We start from the raw sequence: 16,373 nt of genomic DNA on the forward strand, positions 1-16,373 counted from the left end.
ACACACACACATGCAGCTATAATATTAAAAGAATATCTAAATGATGCTGAAGAAGTAGTTGCGCTATTATGTGAGGGAAGATCTTGGAAATATGCAATATGAATAATATCTGATGTTCGACGTTTAGATCTGAATGGTTAGAAATCTGAATGGTTATAATAATCAAGTGAATCAATATCTAGTAGATGTGTTTATCTTTCTAAGGTATATACAATATTTTTTTACGCACACATATGTGATATATAATAATATCAGTTTATCTCTCTATTATAAGGTATTAATTTGTGATATTAAAAAGTGTTAAGTGTTATTAAGAGATAAAAGAAAATTTATTATGTATGTTAATAACATTGTTACATAATTATATACCGTTATGGGCTGTTAGTTGCGAACTGTTGCAACAGTGTAGATACTATCACAATTAAAATAAAAATTACAGAAAGGATACACTCGTTTTTGCAAAAGTATTTTGTAAATATTTTATTGACTTACCTACATATTTCTGTAATATTTCACATAACCGTAACAGACATATACATCTTTGAATAAGGATTTATTTCAGATTTGTTACAGATATACAGGGTGATTCGAAACAATTTCCTGTTTTTAATAAGTAATCCATATTCTTGAACAAATTGTTAACTATTTTTCTTTTTGCAAAATATTATCCGATTTTTAGTTGCTGAATTATTAAGCTAATAGTTTGTCTATTACGGGCCGGTCAGAAGATAGACAGGAGCGGCACAATTAACCATCATCAGATGCTGACGCAGAAGTTGAACATCTGACGGTGAATTGTGCCGCTCCTGTCGACCTCCTGTACCCGGCCCGTATTAAGGTTGATTTACACTACTTATACGGCACGGACCGTCACGTTCCGACAACGACACATACGTTAGACAAGGATACCTATTGTCTCCATCCTTGTCTAACGTACGTGAACGTACGTGTCGTTGTCGGAACGTGACGGTCCGTGCCGTATAGTGTGAATCAACCTTTAGACAAACAATTAGCTTAATAACTCAGCAACTAAGAATCGGATAACATTTTGCAAGAGGAAAAATAGTCTTACAATGTGTTCAAAAATATGATTTATGAAGGACCGGAAACTGTTCCGGATCACCCTGTATGTGAAAAAAAGTATCTAAAATATTTCCCATATATTTCTGAAACATTTTGGAGATATTTTCGAAGCATTTGAGAAATATTTCCGAAGCATTTCAGAGATATTTCTGAAGCATTTCAGAGATATTTCTAAAATATTTCTGAAACATTTCATAAATATTTATTGGGCATTTTAGAGATATTTCTTAAGCATTTCAAAAATATTTCTAAAGCATTTCAAAAATATTTCTGAAATCTCAGCTTGGCGGACATTTTATCTTTCTGAAACATATCTGAAACATGTCTGAAATGTTTTTCGTTGACAGCTTTTTGAAAGCTTTCTGAAATATTTCGTTGCTGTGTGGGAAATTTCTTCCCAAATTATTTAAGAGAGAGAAACGTAATTACATTAATTAAATATTTACATCTTATTATACATTATTACTTACAAAGTAAACAAAATATTTGCTATTCTTTCAATACAATTATTCAACGACTCGATATTTTGAAATGAAATCAGTTTTCTTATTTAATTATTGAAAAATTATTGAAAAATTTGCAGTGGAATGTTTTGGGTGCCTATAATGAAACGCTTGTGGCCAAAAATTTCGTATTGCCTCTCGAAAAAAGGGACGTTCATGTTTGCAACTTTGAAGCTATATGGAGCGGTAATTGGGCGGCCGCGTATTTCAGGTATTGCAAGATACATATACATCTATTTTATATAGATTGAAAAATTGTCGGAAATTGATTTTAATTTAAGATAGATATACAATTGTTATCTCAAATTGCAAAATGTTCCTATTAATGAAATAATAAAAAGTGGTTTGTTATTTACAATTGTTACTAGTAGCTCACATTGCACAAGCACTGATTGAACTGTTAAATTGCAGCAGTTTGGTCCGAGATGATTGCTGCCGACTTATTCACGGCTTTCCGAGAGATCAAGTCCAACGAATATTGCAGCAGAAGGATTTGGGTGCGAGATTCCGTAACACATTTTTGTCTTTGGGCGGCAGTTATCCTGCCGCTGAAGTATTTAGGAAATTCAGGAGAAGGGATCCGAGCTCGCCGGCGTTACTGGGACAATCTCGGGTTAACGCGAGCGACGAAGGAAATCAAGTGATGCGATTACATGATTAGATAGAATACTACTCTTCAAGAGTGCGCAAAAATAACGATGAATCCTGTACAGTAATAGATAATTGTTACCTCGATCTATACATAACATAGATCCAGGAATTAATTGAATTGTGAAATGGTCAAATTAAGCAATAAATTATTACTTGTAAATTGCTAAAAAAAAACGCGAGTTTTTGCTTAAATTAAAAAGTGATATAAATAATTTAAATAAAAAAAAAATTTAGTGTATTATAAACAAATTCCTTTTTCTTGGTACCGTGGTTTTTTTAATCAAATGCTTACAGTATATGCTTTCCCCGCATACTCTCTTTCCGTCTTAAATATATATGTATGCTGCTCGGATGGATTGTTATAATTAATACCTTTTTAAGAAAACATATTATAAATTTATAAATTTAGTTAAATTTTTAATTATAGTTTTAATATATTATTTGATTATTATTATTTCTACACATATTTATAATTTATGTCATATTGTGACGGCATACCGTGCTTCGTTTCTGCTGCATTTCTACCATCACATTGTACTGGCATATTGTGCTGGCAAAAACAAAGCTAAATGAGGACGCAGCGGAGCGGAATCCGCTGCAAATTCGTGATTAATTTTGCTGGCATACCGCTAGCATATACTGCTAGCATTTTGCTATCTGGGGCTGTAATGCTACAATGGATAAAAAGGTGAACCTTCGCTATCGTGACGATAGTAAGTCCAGCTTATATATTTGCAAATTATCAAAGCGTATAATATTTATGCGCATGCAGCTCATATTTATCATAAGTTATGCGTCACATGGCAGTATGCTCTTTGTAATTTGTATGACCTTTAATGTCATTATCGTGATTAATCAGCATCAGCAATAATAATGTGTGTCATAACTCGATGGAATAAAAAAAATGCATCTAATCGTACACTATAAAGAACGAACATTTACTGTCGATACTAAAGCTATTGCTCCAAAATAATATTCGATTTTATCATTCGATTTTATCATTCCCATCATCGTGCCTAAGCCAGTCGCAATTCTCTTCAATCAGTTTCTTCCAATATTCTGCAATAATAAATATTTACATTACATATACGTTAGTTTATATGAATCTATATAGATTTATGCTTTTATATATATTTTAGATAATGAACTCTTATGTTCGCTTAACAACATTTTTTATCGTCCATTAAGCGCGCCACATTTATTTCCTTTAATTTAGTATAATTACCTATTAATTCCTGCATTGTATCACCAGTGCCGCCATATTCGACGGGCAAAATCTCAGAGGGGATATCCTCGAAACACTCAAGCGTATGTGAACAAACGTGAAATCTGTTTTTTATCTTTTCGGTCATAAAAGATTTGAAAATCCTCACAATAACATCCAAAAATGCCGGGGCATTGAATAGTTTAATCTTGTGGTATCTCATAGGGTAGCAGCTTTGCCACGTGTGGACTATATTCATTAATATATAAGGTCGGGCTTGAAAAATTTGTTGTATAGTTGGACTGGTCACGTCTATTAATAACATGCAACCGTACATTGATGCTGCGGGATAATACTTCATTGCTACTTCTATCGCTAGCATACAAGTCTAAAAAGATCGCCCATGAAGAAGTAAATAATGAATGATTGATAAAATTGGAAATACTTCATCGCGACAACAATTGCCCATAAACTGTTCGAACATTATAATATTTCAATATTTTACCTTAAATATATCCGACACTTGGTGTCTTCTCGGATCATGCAAAGTGATGCGCATAATAAATATCAACCTTCCTTGACAATCTGGCTTCCGCAGGGGCAAACATATTCTAAAAATGAACAAAATATTTCAGAAATCTTCGAAAAAATCGAAATTTATTTTAATTTTAATAATGCATTTAGTATTTTTGAAAATTTTCAATAAAATATTTTTCTTATTGTTAGAATATAATAGAAACAAAAAAAGAAAATTACCAATAATTTATCATTATTTTATGCAAGATGTTATTTTTAAAATTGAAGCTGCAATTAGTGAAGGGTTCTGTTATGTATCCGAAAAAAAAAAATAGATAAAAAAGATTAAAAAAATAATGAAAAGCAAAATTAGATTAATTATCCGAAATACTGTTTGTTACCCCAAATCAAGCAGTTCCTGCAGTTCTGATCGAAACGGATCTTTATTCAAGTACCATTCTGGTAAATTGGATCGTTGCTCATAATAATTTCGTATCCTGATCTTAGTTTTCTCAAGATTAAACTTACACACTCTCAAAAAACGCAGAATGAGAAAGTCATCTGTGTACACATTAAAGAATCCCTTTAACTAAAAGGCTATAATTGAAACAGTAAATCAGGTATTATAAATAAAATTTTATAAATGCGTGCCAAGAGATAAGATGGGGATTTTTAATTAATAGAAGATTTAAATAAAGTTTTGAAAAACATTTTGGCTTACAAAATGGCAAAATGCAATAGTGCGATAACGAACTTTGTCATGTAGATCTTTTATCGAGTTACTATTTTTCATCATTTATTATTATTTGCCGAAACTTTCAGATTATTTTCGATTTTCTCTTCATGGTCAGACACAATTTGTTACATTATTTTTTGTTTTTCTTTTCTTTTACACGATCAAGAATGAATTCGAATAGCTAAACATCTGACGTGTATCGGTGTAATGTCATGTCAACGTCAATTAAAGATGAATGAGTTGTAAGTACTGCCGAAGTAACGAGCCGTAATTGAATTTCAACAGGCCCCGCGCCCGTAGGATCGCTGATGTCATTTTTACCGATTTGTATGCGCAGTTCGTCGTCGATCCAGCGTTTGATTTCTGCGACAGCGTCCTCTCTCGTTGCGTCGGTCTCGTTCAAATTTGCTGCTGCATATCTTTTATCCTCTTCAGTCAGCTCTTGTGGAACATGAGGCACAGCGTCATCGTTGCAAGTGCTCGCCATCGCGATGTTGGTAAACGTTGATGAACCCGAAGCTTCGTCCACCGAGGAGAGACTCGTATCTACAAATTACGTAGATGCACTGTCACGTGTAAGATAAGACAAATGCAACAATGTTTAATGTAATGTGTTATGTAACACGACAAATAACAGGGAACAATCAAATACGATCAAATTAGAATAAATGCCATTTTCGGTCCGAGCTTAGAGAGATCTTTGGTAGCTTAATATATAAATTTCCGTGCATGTATATGCACTTTCGGACTTAAAACACAGTTTATTGTTGGAACAATGGCCCCTTCCTCCTCGTAATTAAAACGATACGATTTAACTATCTAAATAACTGTAAAGAATTTTAATTTCTTAATCCGATTGCAACACCCATATTAGATCTTTTAAAAAATATAAATAGACGAATATATATAGAAAACGGGCTAACTAAAAACCAAGCGCGGTAAATGATTCACAAAAGTTTTATTTTTATCTTTATTTTACATATCTTTTTCAATTTTTACCCGCCGACAAATTTAGTCAAGGCCCACAGTCAAGGTTGAAAGATATGTAAAATAGCAAAAAAGAAATAAAACTTTCGCGCATCATTTACCGCTCTTGGTTCTTAATTAGCCCGTTTTCTATATTCGTAGATTTCCATTGGAGCCTATATACTTCAAATTTTAAATATGAATAGAATTCATGTAAGATAAACTTATAATCAAAAATTATAATTATATTGTTATACTTATAAAAAAAATTAAGCATATAAGATTAATAAGTTAAAATGTATGTCTAATTTCTTATTAAAGAGTTAAAATGACGTAAACAAAAATGAGCTCTAGTTGCAAAACGAATAATACAAATTTCTTTTCTTATTTTTCTAATTTCGGAATGCAACAAATTTTAATTAGAAGTTTAATTTCATACATTCGCTCTCGTGCATTATGCTCTCAAGTGTCTCTCTGTGCAATGAAAGAAAGAGAGAAATAATTTATTTTCCTCGAAACATAAAATTGAATCTAATTATATTTTGCTTGCGTACCAAAATACATATTATATACATTATGCACATTTCTGTGTTTTAAATGCAGATATTCTTTCTTGCTCCTTTAACTAATTGAAGATATAAAAACGATCGCTATATAAGTAAAAAACGTCTTGATAAAAATAGCAAAATACAATAATTGCGAGAACAAACTTTATAATAAAAAATTTCTATTTAGTAACTATTTACTATTATTTATTGACACGTTTACTCTTAATTCTCTTTTTGCTAAGAAAAACGCCACATGTTACTTTTTTTTTCTTCAAGTAACTATATATCAGATGTCACGTCACATTTTCGCGGATTGAAGGTGACTTCTTTTTATCGTCGGAATTAATGAAATATAATTGGATTTCAACGCAATATTTCATGTGGGATCGTTGTCCGTTTTACCGTTACGTGCATGTAAGTCGTCCTTCTCCTTGATCCAGCGTTTAATTTCCGCGAGGGCGTTCGCTCTAGCCTCATCAGTCTTGTTCAAATATGTCGCTGCATATAACTTATCCGCGCTGGTCAGTTTTTCACGCAAAGCGTAACACTCTACACTGTCGTCGTGGTCACTTGTATTTGCCATCGTAATACCACGAGATGCTTCGTTCGCTCTGGAGAATAATTTACGTCTGAGAGCCGCATCAGAGAATAAGCAGAGATGCTCTGCCCATAGACTTTATATAGACCGGCCCCTGCCGTAAGAGCACACGCGTCGTCTCTCTTTTAACGGCAAGAACGCTTGCGTAACGCTTGCGTAACAAAAGAGAAGGAGAACGATTTATTTTTTTCGGTAAAAGGCAAAATAAAGTATGTGGCCAAGGTAAACTACTTTATTATTCGGTTAAAGTAAAACTAAACGATTTTTTAAATACAAAATTAAATACTTCCTGGCATTATTGAGCTTTTGGCAAAATCACTGATAAATCTTTCATGATAAAAAAGTCGGACGCGCCATACTTTAATGCGTGTTGCATAAAGAGATAAATTTGTTTCTGCAACGAGTAGTGTCTTATCTTCATTAGTATGCAGGTGCCGTCATTCAGTGATTTTGCTATCGTGACGATAGTAAATTCTGGTGAACTCGAAGGTTCCCCCGGTCTTTAAGAAAGGACCAGAAGATATGTCGAATTCTTAACGACTAAAACCCCCTAATGACCTACTCGGCACATACTGGGAATCTGGCATTTCTATACTTTCATATATATGTGGAAACAATATTAAATAAATGTACAGAGTATTAAAAGTTAGAAATATGTAATTAATTACGTCGATTGTGAAACCCCACTTGTGCTACCAAGTTAACTCTCTATATGAATTCATAAAAAGTTAAATTTGAAATTTAAAAACGCGTACAAATTAAAAGAAATAGAGTATTTTTTAATGCATTGTGATTATTAGCTGTCTACTATGTTTATCGTCTCGGTGTTTTTCTCTGCCTGAGCGTTTGGGTCGTTCACCCGGCGGTGACGAAGTCTATGACTACGAGCGGAGATATTGCAATGCAAAGTCTAAATGTCAAAAATTTTTTTTAAGATACTTTCTACGTCAACCGCTCTCATACTACGTTTACGCGAGATGTAAAAAATAACAATTTTAAATGGATTTTAATTATAAGCAAATCACTACGCGCTTGGAGCAGCCGCGCGCGCTTGATCTTCGCACTTCAAACGACTGCTGACTGCGTCAGTCCCATTAAACTAAAGTCTGACCGTTTTCTTCCTTCATTATACGCAATAATTTAATAGTTTCTAAATTTTCAGCTATTTCCAAAGAGTTTTACTGACCTAATTATTGCGATCACTTATGCGAGGTGCTGACTCGCTGCGTCCAATAACTGTGCGGTCTGACCACTTTCTAACGGTTTTTTATATTATTTATTAGTTTCTCACAAAATTTGAGCCATTACAAAACACTTTTATCGCACTTAATAATTTAATCTATTTCAAAGCGCGCCGGCGCCAGGTGTCCCAATACCTGACCTCGCGAGTGGGTGCTGACTCATGTATATACACCAACAATATAACGTTATGTGAAAAAATCAGCTATTACAAAACTCTTGCAGTTTTTTAACGCCAGTTCTCCGCCTATCACTTTTGGTGAGTTTTTCAACAAACATGAGTATATATAAATACGAGTCTTATCCTTCTAAAAAAAGTATCTTTCTTTTTACAGAACTATGGGAATTGCAGAATTATATGTATGCAATGCATAAATATGTTATACGCATATATTGGTTTATCTACTAATTAGCGCTTTATTCTGAGAGATATTTGGTAATGATGATACTTAAGTATAATTCATGACGTAAGTAATAATGAAGAGACACAAATGCGGTTACATGTATTAACGATAAATTAAATAGTTATATATAGCATGAAGAAATGTCTATGAATATTTTTGCATCGCATTTTTTAATCGAGCTGACATTTGAAAACAAAATCACAAATAATTTGGCGCCGACTTCAAAAAATTGAAAGGAATTCTTAAAAATATTATTTCGTACTTTTTACAGCTTTCTTAATTTTTTAAAAAAATTTTTTCATGTTTTTTAGAGCTTTGTTGTTCAAACGTTTCTTAATATTTCTTTACGGTTATAAAACTATATGTACGTTCAAAAAAAATATATGAAATGTGCTACCTGTACTACGTTTACGCGAGCGTTATTACTGTAGTAACTTACGATAATTCCTTCGCGTAAACGGGATTTTGTAGTAACCAACGATAATTTACTCCGCGTAAACGAGTGATATATCGTAAGTTACTACAAAAGTAACGCTCGCGTAAACGTAGTACTGGTAAAAGTTTTCCTTAGGTGCGGCATATACATGTCGGAGTTACTCTAAAGCTGTACGGCGTAAACACAGGAATTTTCCTAATATAAAAAAGTATTACGTCGAATAATCAAGTACGACTAATAATACGATGATTTTTTTTATGTGCGATGAACTTTTCCGCCGCATTGGTCAATTTAATGATATTTATCTAAACATTATTCTAATATATTCTAATACATTCTGAACATAGATACGCAAATTCATACACTTACTCGATTTACACCGAATATTCGTTCCACGTGGCATTTTTTTACGCGGCTAAGACTCGCGTGTGAATAAGTTTTGTGCTCTCCACAAATTAATAAACATTCAAGTGATATGTTAAATAACTATTAAGTAACTTTTTTACAAATCATTACTTTAAATATAATTAATGCAAAATAGATATAAAATAAATGTCACACACATATAAATATTTTCTCTACATTATTTATTTAAACAAATAGTTCATGTAAAACAAATTTCAAAAGAAGTGTTGTGAGGCGGAAGTCGCCGTGCCCGAATTGCGACACATAGCTGTCAGCGCACATCCCGAATATTGCCAAACTCACCTGAGGTGGCATTCCGGGTGTCGCAAGCGGCTTCCAGGTCGCTCACTCGGAAGCAAAAGCGCTGACAACTAAGTCAGCATCGCGGAAGTAATACGCGAAGAGATAAAAAGCCCGCCCTTCCGAGAAGCGGATCCAAAAGAACTCAGTGCCGACCCTGCGATCCAAGAGGAACGGCACAACAGAAGTCAGATTATCGTAATAAGTACGATCGAGTAAGCGGAGTAAGAACGTTTAGAGCTTACTGATATATACATATAATAAGTTTAATAAATACGATAGAAAGATACATTTTTTGCCCGCATATAAAAAGCACCGCGTAAACGGAGGAATTATTTACCGTGTAAAAAAACTGCGTAAAAGAAAAGCGACGTATAAAAATCGCATATTGCTTCATGTCGATATGAAAAATAGATGACCAGATGTATACGTTGATTGTACGTCGATGTAATCTTGGCGATGCTCGGCGGCAAGAAGTCGGATCATTGTTATTATACGCAATGTAATTGCACCATAATTACAGCCGATTATATACAATGTCGAGTGAATCATATCAAATTGTACCGTGCGAGTTCGCTTTTCAGCTTTAATGTAATTTTTGGCAATAACGCCTTACTGTCGATCGCAATTAATACGTAAGAAATACTTTCCGCATCGCGGATCTCAATAAATATCGTCCAAGATCCTCTAGTTTAATTTGCTCTTTTTTCCGACTTTTTTCCGCACACGTCGCGCTCATCCACTCCACAGTCCGCGTCTATCTCTTCGGGGCTCTCAAAGTGAGCTACGCGCTAAACGTGTTCCGGGGATCTCCGAAAGAGAGAAGAAGGGGCCGGTTGATCCTTCACTTTTATCCTTCACCAATCTCTCTTCTGACGCATCTTTATAGACAGTGTCGGGACTGCCTCATCTTCATTTTTGTCCCGTCAATATGAAAAAATGTGCTTTACAAGTGCTTTACAAGTACTTACTATGACTCATTTACTATGACATTTGGTAAACTGTCAAGCTCAATGGTATTAATGTATCGAGCTGTGCCAAAAATAATAGCCTGTGTCTTACTCGAGTTAAGCGGAAGCCCATTACATTCTGCCCACCGTACAATTGATTCAATGTTTTCATTTATCTCCAGGACACCACTACAGGCATCAAGCTAGGTAAAACCATTTTTATTAATTTCAGTGATATTCCATCAGAACCGACTGCATTTGACTTGATTCTAGCCAAAGTTTTAGCTATAATTTTCGGCGTTGCGTATGTGAAATATAGTTTACATCATCAAAGATCCTATCCGGTTGACTGATCTCACTGATGTTTCTATCCTGTGCCATCTGAACCGCATCATTCACAAACCAAACCGTGCTCTTGCCGAGCCATTCATGAGACGCGTAGAAACGCATAAGGCTTCTCTATAGTCATCCCTACCAGCTTTCTTTCTATCGCTCTATCGCCGTCTACTTGACTCTCTAGCGTATTAGACACGCATTATACGCAAGCGGTAAGGAATATAGTTCTTTCGTTGCGATAAATTTGTCTCGCCCTTAACCATTAGAGGTGCGTCTAGAGATGTTCGTTTAATCTTCGTCATGTTCAACTTCGTAAAAAAAAAAATATTAATTGAATCGCGGCGCATCGTCCTTTTGCGCGCTACGCAATGGCGAAATTTCTCACGACTCCGTCCTGGAATTCGGAATCATATTCGATCCGAGAGATCTTGGAGCGCCATTTGAATCTGGAGCGGAAATGGAGCTCGCGAAAGAGTAGAGCTCAGAGTCGTGCTCCAGAGAGCTATTTTAATTCCTTCCTATGACTGGGATTCTTCACTGGTCTCCGGAGGTCACCCTCACCATTCGGATTCACATTCTTCGGCGATCGTCAGAACGAGCTAAACTTTTCGACCAGCGGGAGCGTAAAATTAGTAAAATCTTACCGGAGGTTGTAAATCTCGCACGAAAGCCGATCTTGTTGACCCTGATTGGACCAATGACAGAGACGGAAAAATAAGTATAGCGAGAATATCTCTGCTTTTTCAACTCTCTAGGAGCGTGTAACGACGGTATAGAAATTATTTAGCCGGTTATCGTGTATCTACCAAACATCCAAAACTTGGATCGCGCAACGTACGTTATCTCGAGACGATCGCTTAAGGTTATCGAGCTACAAGATAAATATACGAGATAAATCCCCTTTTTGCGGCGGAGAAAAATTATGTATAACGGCGTACGATCGATTACAACAGGTCAATTAGGACGGTTTAGCTGAATAATATAACGCCGCAATATTTTTTAATGATGTTATTAATAGCCGCAGTTTTTAATAGATTTCACAATAACCGGTTAGAAGTTCAGGCTACATGGTCCATATATGAACTTCGCATATGAACCTTTGATCGCGTATAAAGCTTGGTTTAATCTACCAAATCTTAAAGTATTATATATAAAATAGAGGTATAGAAAAGACTGAAGAATATAATAGAATTAGAAATAGCTTGATATCTCAAACATACACACACACGGACATTTTGTAAAAATGTAATTTTAGTTCTAGTTTTAGAACATTCTGAACACGTTGACATAGAAAACTAATAAACATTTTTTTTCACAAAAACAGCTTCCTGAGGAAGCAACAATGAGTGATTAATTAATATATAATAATAAGTAAAAAATAGTTATTTATTGTTTTTGCATAAGTAGTAACATTGTTACTACTTATGCAATACTTAAAATAAAAAGAAAAACTATTTTACGTTTCATAAAACGGCTTTTGTCCAATGGGCGCTGCGCAACAGTCGCAACACTGTGGCGTCTTATATAATCAAAATTCCGAGATTATAATAATGTATGGAAATTAATGTGACACTACTTTTTAATTATTGAATGGTTTTTGCCAGAGCGCTCGTAAACGCCAAATTCATGATGCAATCTCTCTCAGGCCCGTTTACCGGGATTCGCCCTCTTATAAAAGCCATGGAACAGGAGCTGTTTGATGGTTGTAATCAAGTCTTCAAGAGTGAAACTGCTGGAAGAAGTCACACGAGTAAATTGTGTTTTCACCTGTTACAAAAGTGTCTTTCTGATAATCCAAAATTTGTTGTAAAACACCGGGAAGTTCAACGCTTGTAATTGTTTTTGGATAGGAACATAACAACAAGTTCTATTCTTTATTGTAAGTGATAGTTCACGTATCAATCAAAGTTATTAATTGAATTTTATATTTTCAATAATATCTTGAAAATATAGGCATATATCTTTTCAAATATTTTCTTTGGCTATTAAAGATTACTACTTCAATAATTTCATAAATATATGCTCGCTTTGTGGAGGATAATGAATACCCATAACATGGAAAATTTTGAAAAGTATGTCTAATGCTTTCAAACAGTTCTCATATTCGTACTGTAAATGTCTCACTATTGTTAATATTCCCGGTGGAATGTGCGTGACAAACTCATCAACGTAGCACGGGTATTAATTAATATTAGACCCCGCGTTTGATACGTAAGGAAGACGAGGATAGCGATGTGAGAAAAGAAGACAAAGTTTACGCCGTTCACTTTGACCTAATATTTCTTCCGAGATTCAAGCCGCTTACAGCATACGCATACAAGCGAGCAGCCGTGTACGTGTGCGCTCGGCGTTCGGCCGGCTTCGGGCGCTGTCGCCAGCCGCCGCGGCCGCACCGCCGCACCGCGAGAATCATGCTTATACGTGTACCTATATTATATTATATCTCGCCGCTTATATGATGTCCCTTTTAAAAATGAAAGTGTAAAAATAAAATAGAAATATATTTTTTATACATAAAAGATATTAAGTTAAAGAAATAAAGAACAGAAAGAAATAAAAATAATAAATAATATAATAATAGAAATCCACTCTTGGCCAACATGTACATACGCCTTTTTCTTAAAAATGTTCCGCTATCAATTTGGAAAAATAACTTTTTGTTAGTGCAAGAAAAATGGAATTAGAAATTAAATTAAATGTTAAACTGTTAAACTTACACTTTGTAAACTTCATGTAAGAATACAAACAAAATACTTTTACATATTGGTGTAATACTTTGCTATATTTATGTATTAATTCTTTGCACTTGTATAGCTTCTCATTAATTAATAAAAAAATGGAAAACAGTAGAACAATTAATTTTTGTAAGGTTCTCTCATCAATCAGGTGTCCCCTTTGCCGTCTAATCTATCGACATGACTCCATATATGGCAATCGAGTCGTGTGATTTTCCGTGAAAAACAACTTATTTGCTTAGGCTAATATTTGTCGCTGAGCCACTGAGCCCTTCTTTCGTGTACTCATCCCTTTCATCTTCGTTTCGATTCGCGGCAGCGAATCCGTGAAACGGCTAAATTACTAAATAATTTCGAGACTCGCGTCTTTGTCGTCATCCAGACATCTGCATGACTGCATCTTATCCTTATAGCGTAGAGAGCTCTTTCTAAATTTCACGGTATTTTCAATCTTTCTAATTTCTATCTGTCAGATTTCTGTTTGTATTTTTTTAGTTCTTTTTTCATTTTTTTTCGTTTTTTTCTTTAATATTTCTATTTATTTTTTTCAAGATTTTAAAAGAAATAGGTTTAGAGAGAGAGAGAAAGAGAGAGAGAAAATGTTCCAAATTGTCGAGAAATCATATTAGTAGAAAATGTCCAGAAGTATGTGTGTGTGTGTGTGTGTGTGTGTGTGTGTGTGTGTGTGTGTGTGTGTGTGTGTGTGTGTGTGTGTGTGTGTGTGTGTGTGTGTGTGTGTGTGTGTGTGTGTGTGTGTGTGTGTGTGTGTGTGTGTAGGGATTATTTGTACACGCATCTACTTTTACAATTTTTTAGATACCGGGATGCATTTTTTTTAATCGATAGAGTATCATAGAAAGTATGTCCTCCTGAAATTTTATTAAAATCGGGGTTGACCGGTATAGATTTTATTCAAATTTTTTTTTAGAAAAGTGTGTTTTATTTTATAGCTTTCTCAATATTTGAGATAGCGATCTATATCTAATTTGATTAAATTTTTCAGTTTTTTCTACCCCTATTTCATATATAATTAATTAAGATTTGGTTAATTAGTTCTGGAGTTACAGACGTTTGAAATTTCGGAGAATTTGTACATAAATATTGATCGCGTATAAAGCTAAGTCTAATTAACCGAATTTAAAAGAGTTATATATGAAATAGGGGTAGAAAAAATTGAAAAATATAACAAAATTAGAAATAGATCGATATCTCCAAATTTGCTGAAGTTAAAGCTTTCTCTATGAGGAAGCCATGTGCAAATTTCTAATTTGCACAATTTTTTAAACCGTTCTTTTCATGTACAAATATTTTTATTTACTATAATAATTAAAAATACATATGTATAAGAAAATATACATCCTTTACTATTGATAATTCTAAAATTAATTGGTAATGAGAAAAATAAAGCGCTTCCAGAAAGAATATTAAAAAAATAAAAAAGAATTTCTCGTCATCTTTTAAAAAATACATTTTGCAAATATAGCCACTCCATAATTACATGGTTTACACTAAATAAATAAAATATTTTTTTGCAGTTAATACTTGCAGTATGCTGCAAGATAAAGTAGTTACCCTTCGTTTTATATTGCATCTCTGAAAACGTAACACATAAATTCTATGCGCGGTAAGAACCCGCGTGTCTCGTAATTATTCCGTGTTCCATACGCGCACCTGCTGTTCCATTTCGCTATTCGCAACGCGATACTAAACAATACTTTAAATCGTTTCGACTGCGTGTTCTTCTCTTTTTTTGCATATTTTCAAAATTTTTATATTTTTGGAGTAACAAAAGTAAAACACGACGTTCGGGGCAAAATCGACGGGGCAAAGTCGACACGCTGTTTTATTGGCTCCCAATAATAAACGATGCTTGTGATGCAGCTATATGGCCCATGACAAATGTGTGAACACGTGTAATCGCAAATTTACTTACATAAATTGTTTTTCAGACTTGAGTTTAGTTAGATGAAAATAATTGAATGTTCAACAATTTTTGTTCTCATTATTTCCAATGATTGTTTTAATTCCAAATTTTTGTACTTTCTAAATACACGATAAACAAATGTATATTTAATTTCAGACAATAAAAAATAACAATTAAAGTAATTTAAATCGACCTGACTGGCAATATATATAACGTCTTTCCGATATGAACATTGAAAAACTGTGAGCCAACTTGGTTTGTCGGATTCACACAGCACTTTTTTCAGATCGATATCGAGACATTATTAATTTTGACCATGGTTTTGGTCAGTTGATGTAATTTCTAAATTAAATAGTTTTTAATTTTATTGCGAAAACTATTTAATTTAGAAATTACATCAACTGACCAAAACCATGGTCAAAATTAATAATGTCTCGATATTGATCTGAAAAAAGTGCTGTGTGAATCCGACAAACCAAGTTGGCTCACAGTTTTTCAATGTTTATATCGGAAAGACGTTATATATATTGCCAGTCAGGTCGATTTAAATTACTTTAATTGTTATTCTATATACTGGCAAAAGAAATTTATTATTCTGTTTATTATACACCGTCGACCTAGTAATCGGTGCTCCATCTTACAGTTGTTATTGCGATAAATATTACCACAGCCCCAGTGGTCGAATTGGCACGACACCCGCACGGTATACGGGAGGTTCCAGGTTCAAACCCTGGCTGGGGTAATATTTTTCGCAATAAAATTAAAAACTATTTAATTTAGAAATTACATCAACTGACCAAAACCATGGTCAAAATTAATAATGTCTCGATATTGATCTG

The 16,373-nt window shown here is 34.0% G+C and overlaps 3 protein-coding genes across 5 annotated transcripts in view; 2 read left to right on the forward strand and 1 right to left on the reverse strand.

The window, feature by feature from the left end:
• Positions 1–2,247, forward strand: LOC143897909 (uncharacterized). 2 transcript variants are annotated; one of them, XM_077406879.1, is made up of 3 exons: positions 1–136; positions 1,667–1,797; positions 1,998–2,247. In XM_077406879.1, exons 1-3 carry the CDS (start codon positions 134–136, stop codon positions 2,245–2,247), a joined length of 384 nt encoding a protein of 127 aa, XP_077263005.1. In that variant the 5' UTR covers positions 1–133. The 2 variants fall into 2 exon arrangements, with proteins under 2 accessions (XP_077263005.1, XP_077263004.1); XM_077406878.1 differs by having other exon boundaries at positions 68–204; positions 1,998–2,230.
• Positions 1,539–6,893, reverse strand: LOC143897904 (retinol-binding protein pinta-like). Its single transcript, XM_077406870.1, has 6 exons — positions 6,610–6,893; positions 5,015–5,239; positions 4,359–4,518; positions 3,947–4,052; positions 3,463–3,829; positions 1,539–3,296 (listed from the first exon to the last, which is right to left on the reverse strand). The coding sequence occupies exons 1-6, from the start codon at positions 6,788–6,790 to the stop codon at positions 3,223–3,225; spliced, it is 1,113 nt and encodes a 370-aa protein (XP_077262996.1). The 5' UTR covers positions 6,791–6,893; the 3' UTR covers positions 1,539–3,222.
• LOC143897903 (putative cytochrome P450 6a20) overlaps positions 5,240–16,373 on the forward strand; it is a 26,614-nt gene continuing 15,480 nt past the window's right edge. Inside the window, exon 1 of one of the 2 annotated variants that reach the window (XM_077406868.1) lies at positions 5,240–5,268. In XM_077406868.1, coding sequence (XP_077262994.1) covers positions 5,255–5,268 — 14 coding nt within the window. In that variant the 5' untranslated portion in view covers positions 5,240–5,254. Of the gene's footprint in view, positions 5,269–12,227; positions 12,755–16,373 lie in introns of those variants that run through there. The other variant, XM_077406869.1, reaches the window with a different exon arrangement.

This window comes from Temnothorax americanus, unplaced genomic scaffold (assembly GCF_048541705.1).
Source record: "Temnothorax americanus isolate GAGA-0224 unplaced genomic scaffold, ASM4854170v1 Scaffold21, whole genome shotgun sequence".
NCBI lineage: Eukaryota > Metazoa > Arthropoda > Insecta > Hymenoptera > Formicidae > Temnothorax > Temnothorax americanus.

Excerpts from the sequence above, each read along its gene's own strand:
- LOC143897909 (XM_077406878.1), top strand. The coding sequence starts at position 134 with ATGGTTAGAAATCTGAATGGTTATAATAATCAAGTGAATCAATATCTA. Across the intron at positions 205-1,666 it reads GATGTGTTTATCTTTCTAAG|TGGAATGTTTTGGGTGCCTA; the intron begins GTATATACAATA and ends AAAAATTTGCAG. Across the intron at positions 1,798-1,997 it reads TGGGCGGCCGCGTATTTCAG|CAGTTTGGTCCGAGATGATT; the intron begins GTATTGCAAGAT and ends GTTAAATTGCAG.
- LOC143897904 (XM_077406870.1), bottom strand. The coding sequence starts at position 6,790 with ATGGCAAATACAAGTGACCACGACGACAGTGTAGAGTGTTACGCTTTG. Across the intron at positions 3,830-3,946 it reads AAGTGTCGGATATATTTAAG|ACTTGTATGCTAGCGATAGA; the intron begins GTAAAATATTGA and ends CGATCTTTTTAG. Across the intron at positions 3,297-3,462 it reads TACAATGCAGGAATTAATAG|AATATTGGAAGAAACTGATT; the intron begins GTAATTATACTA and ends TTATTATTGCAG.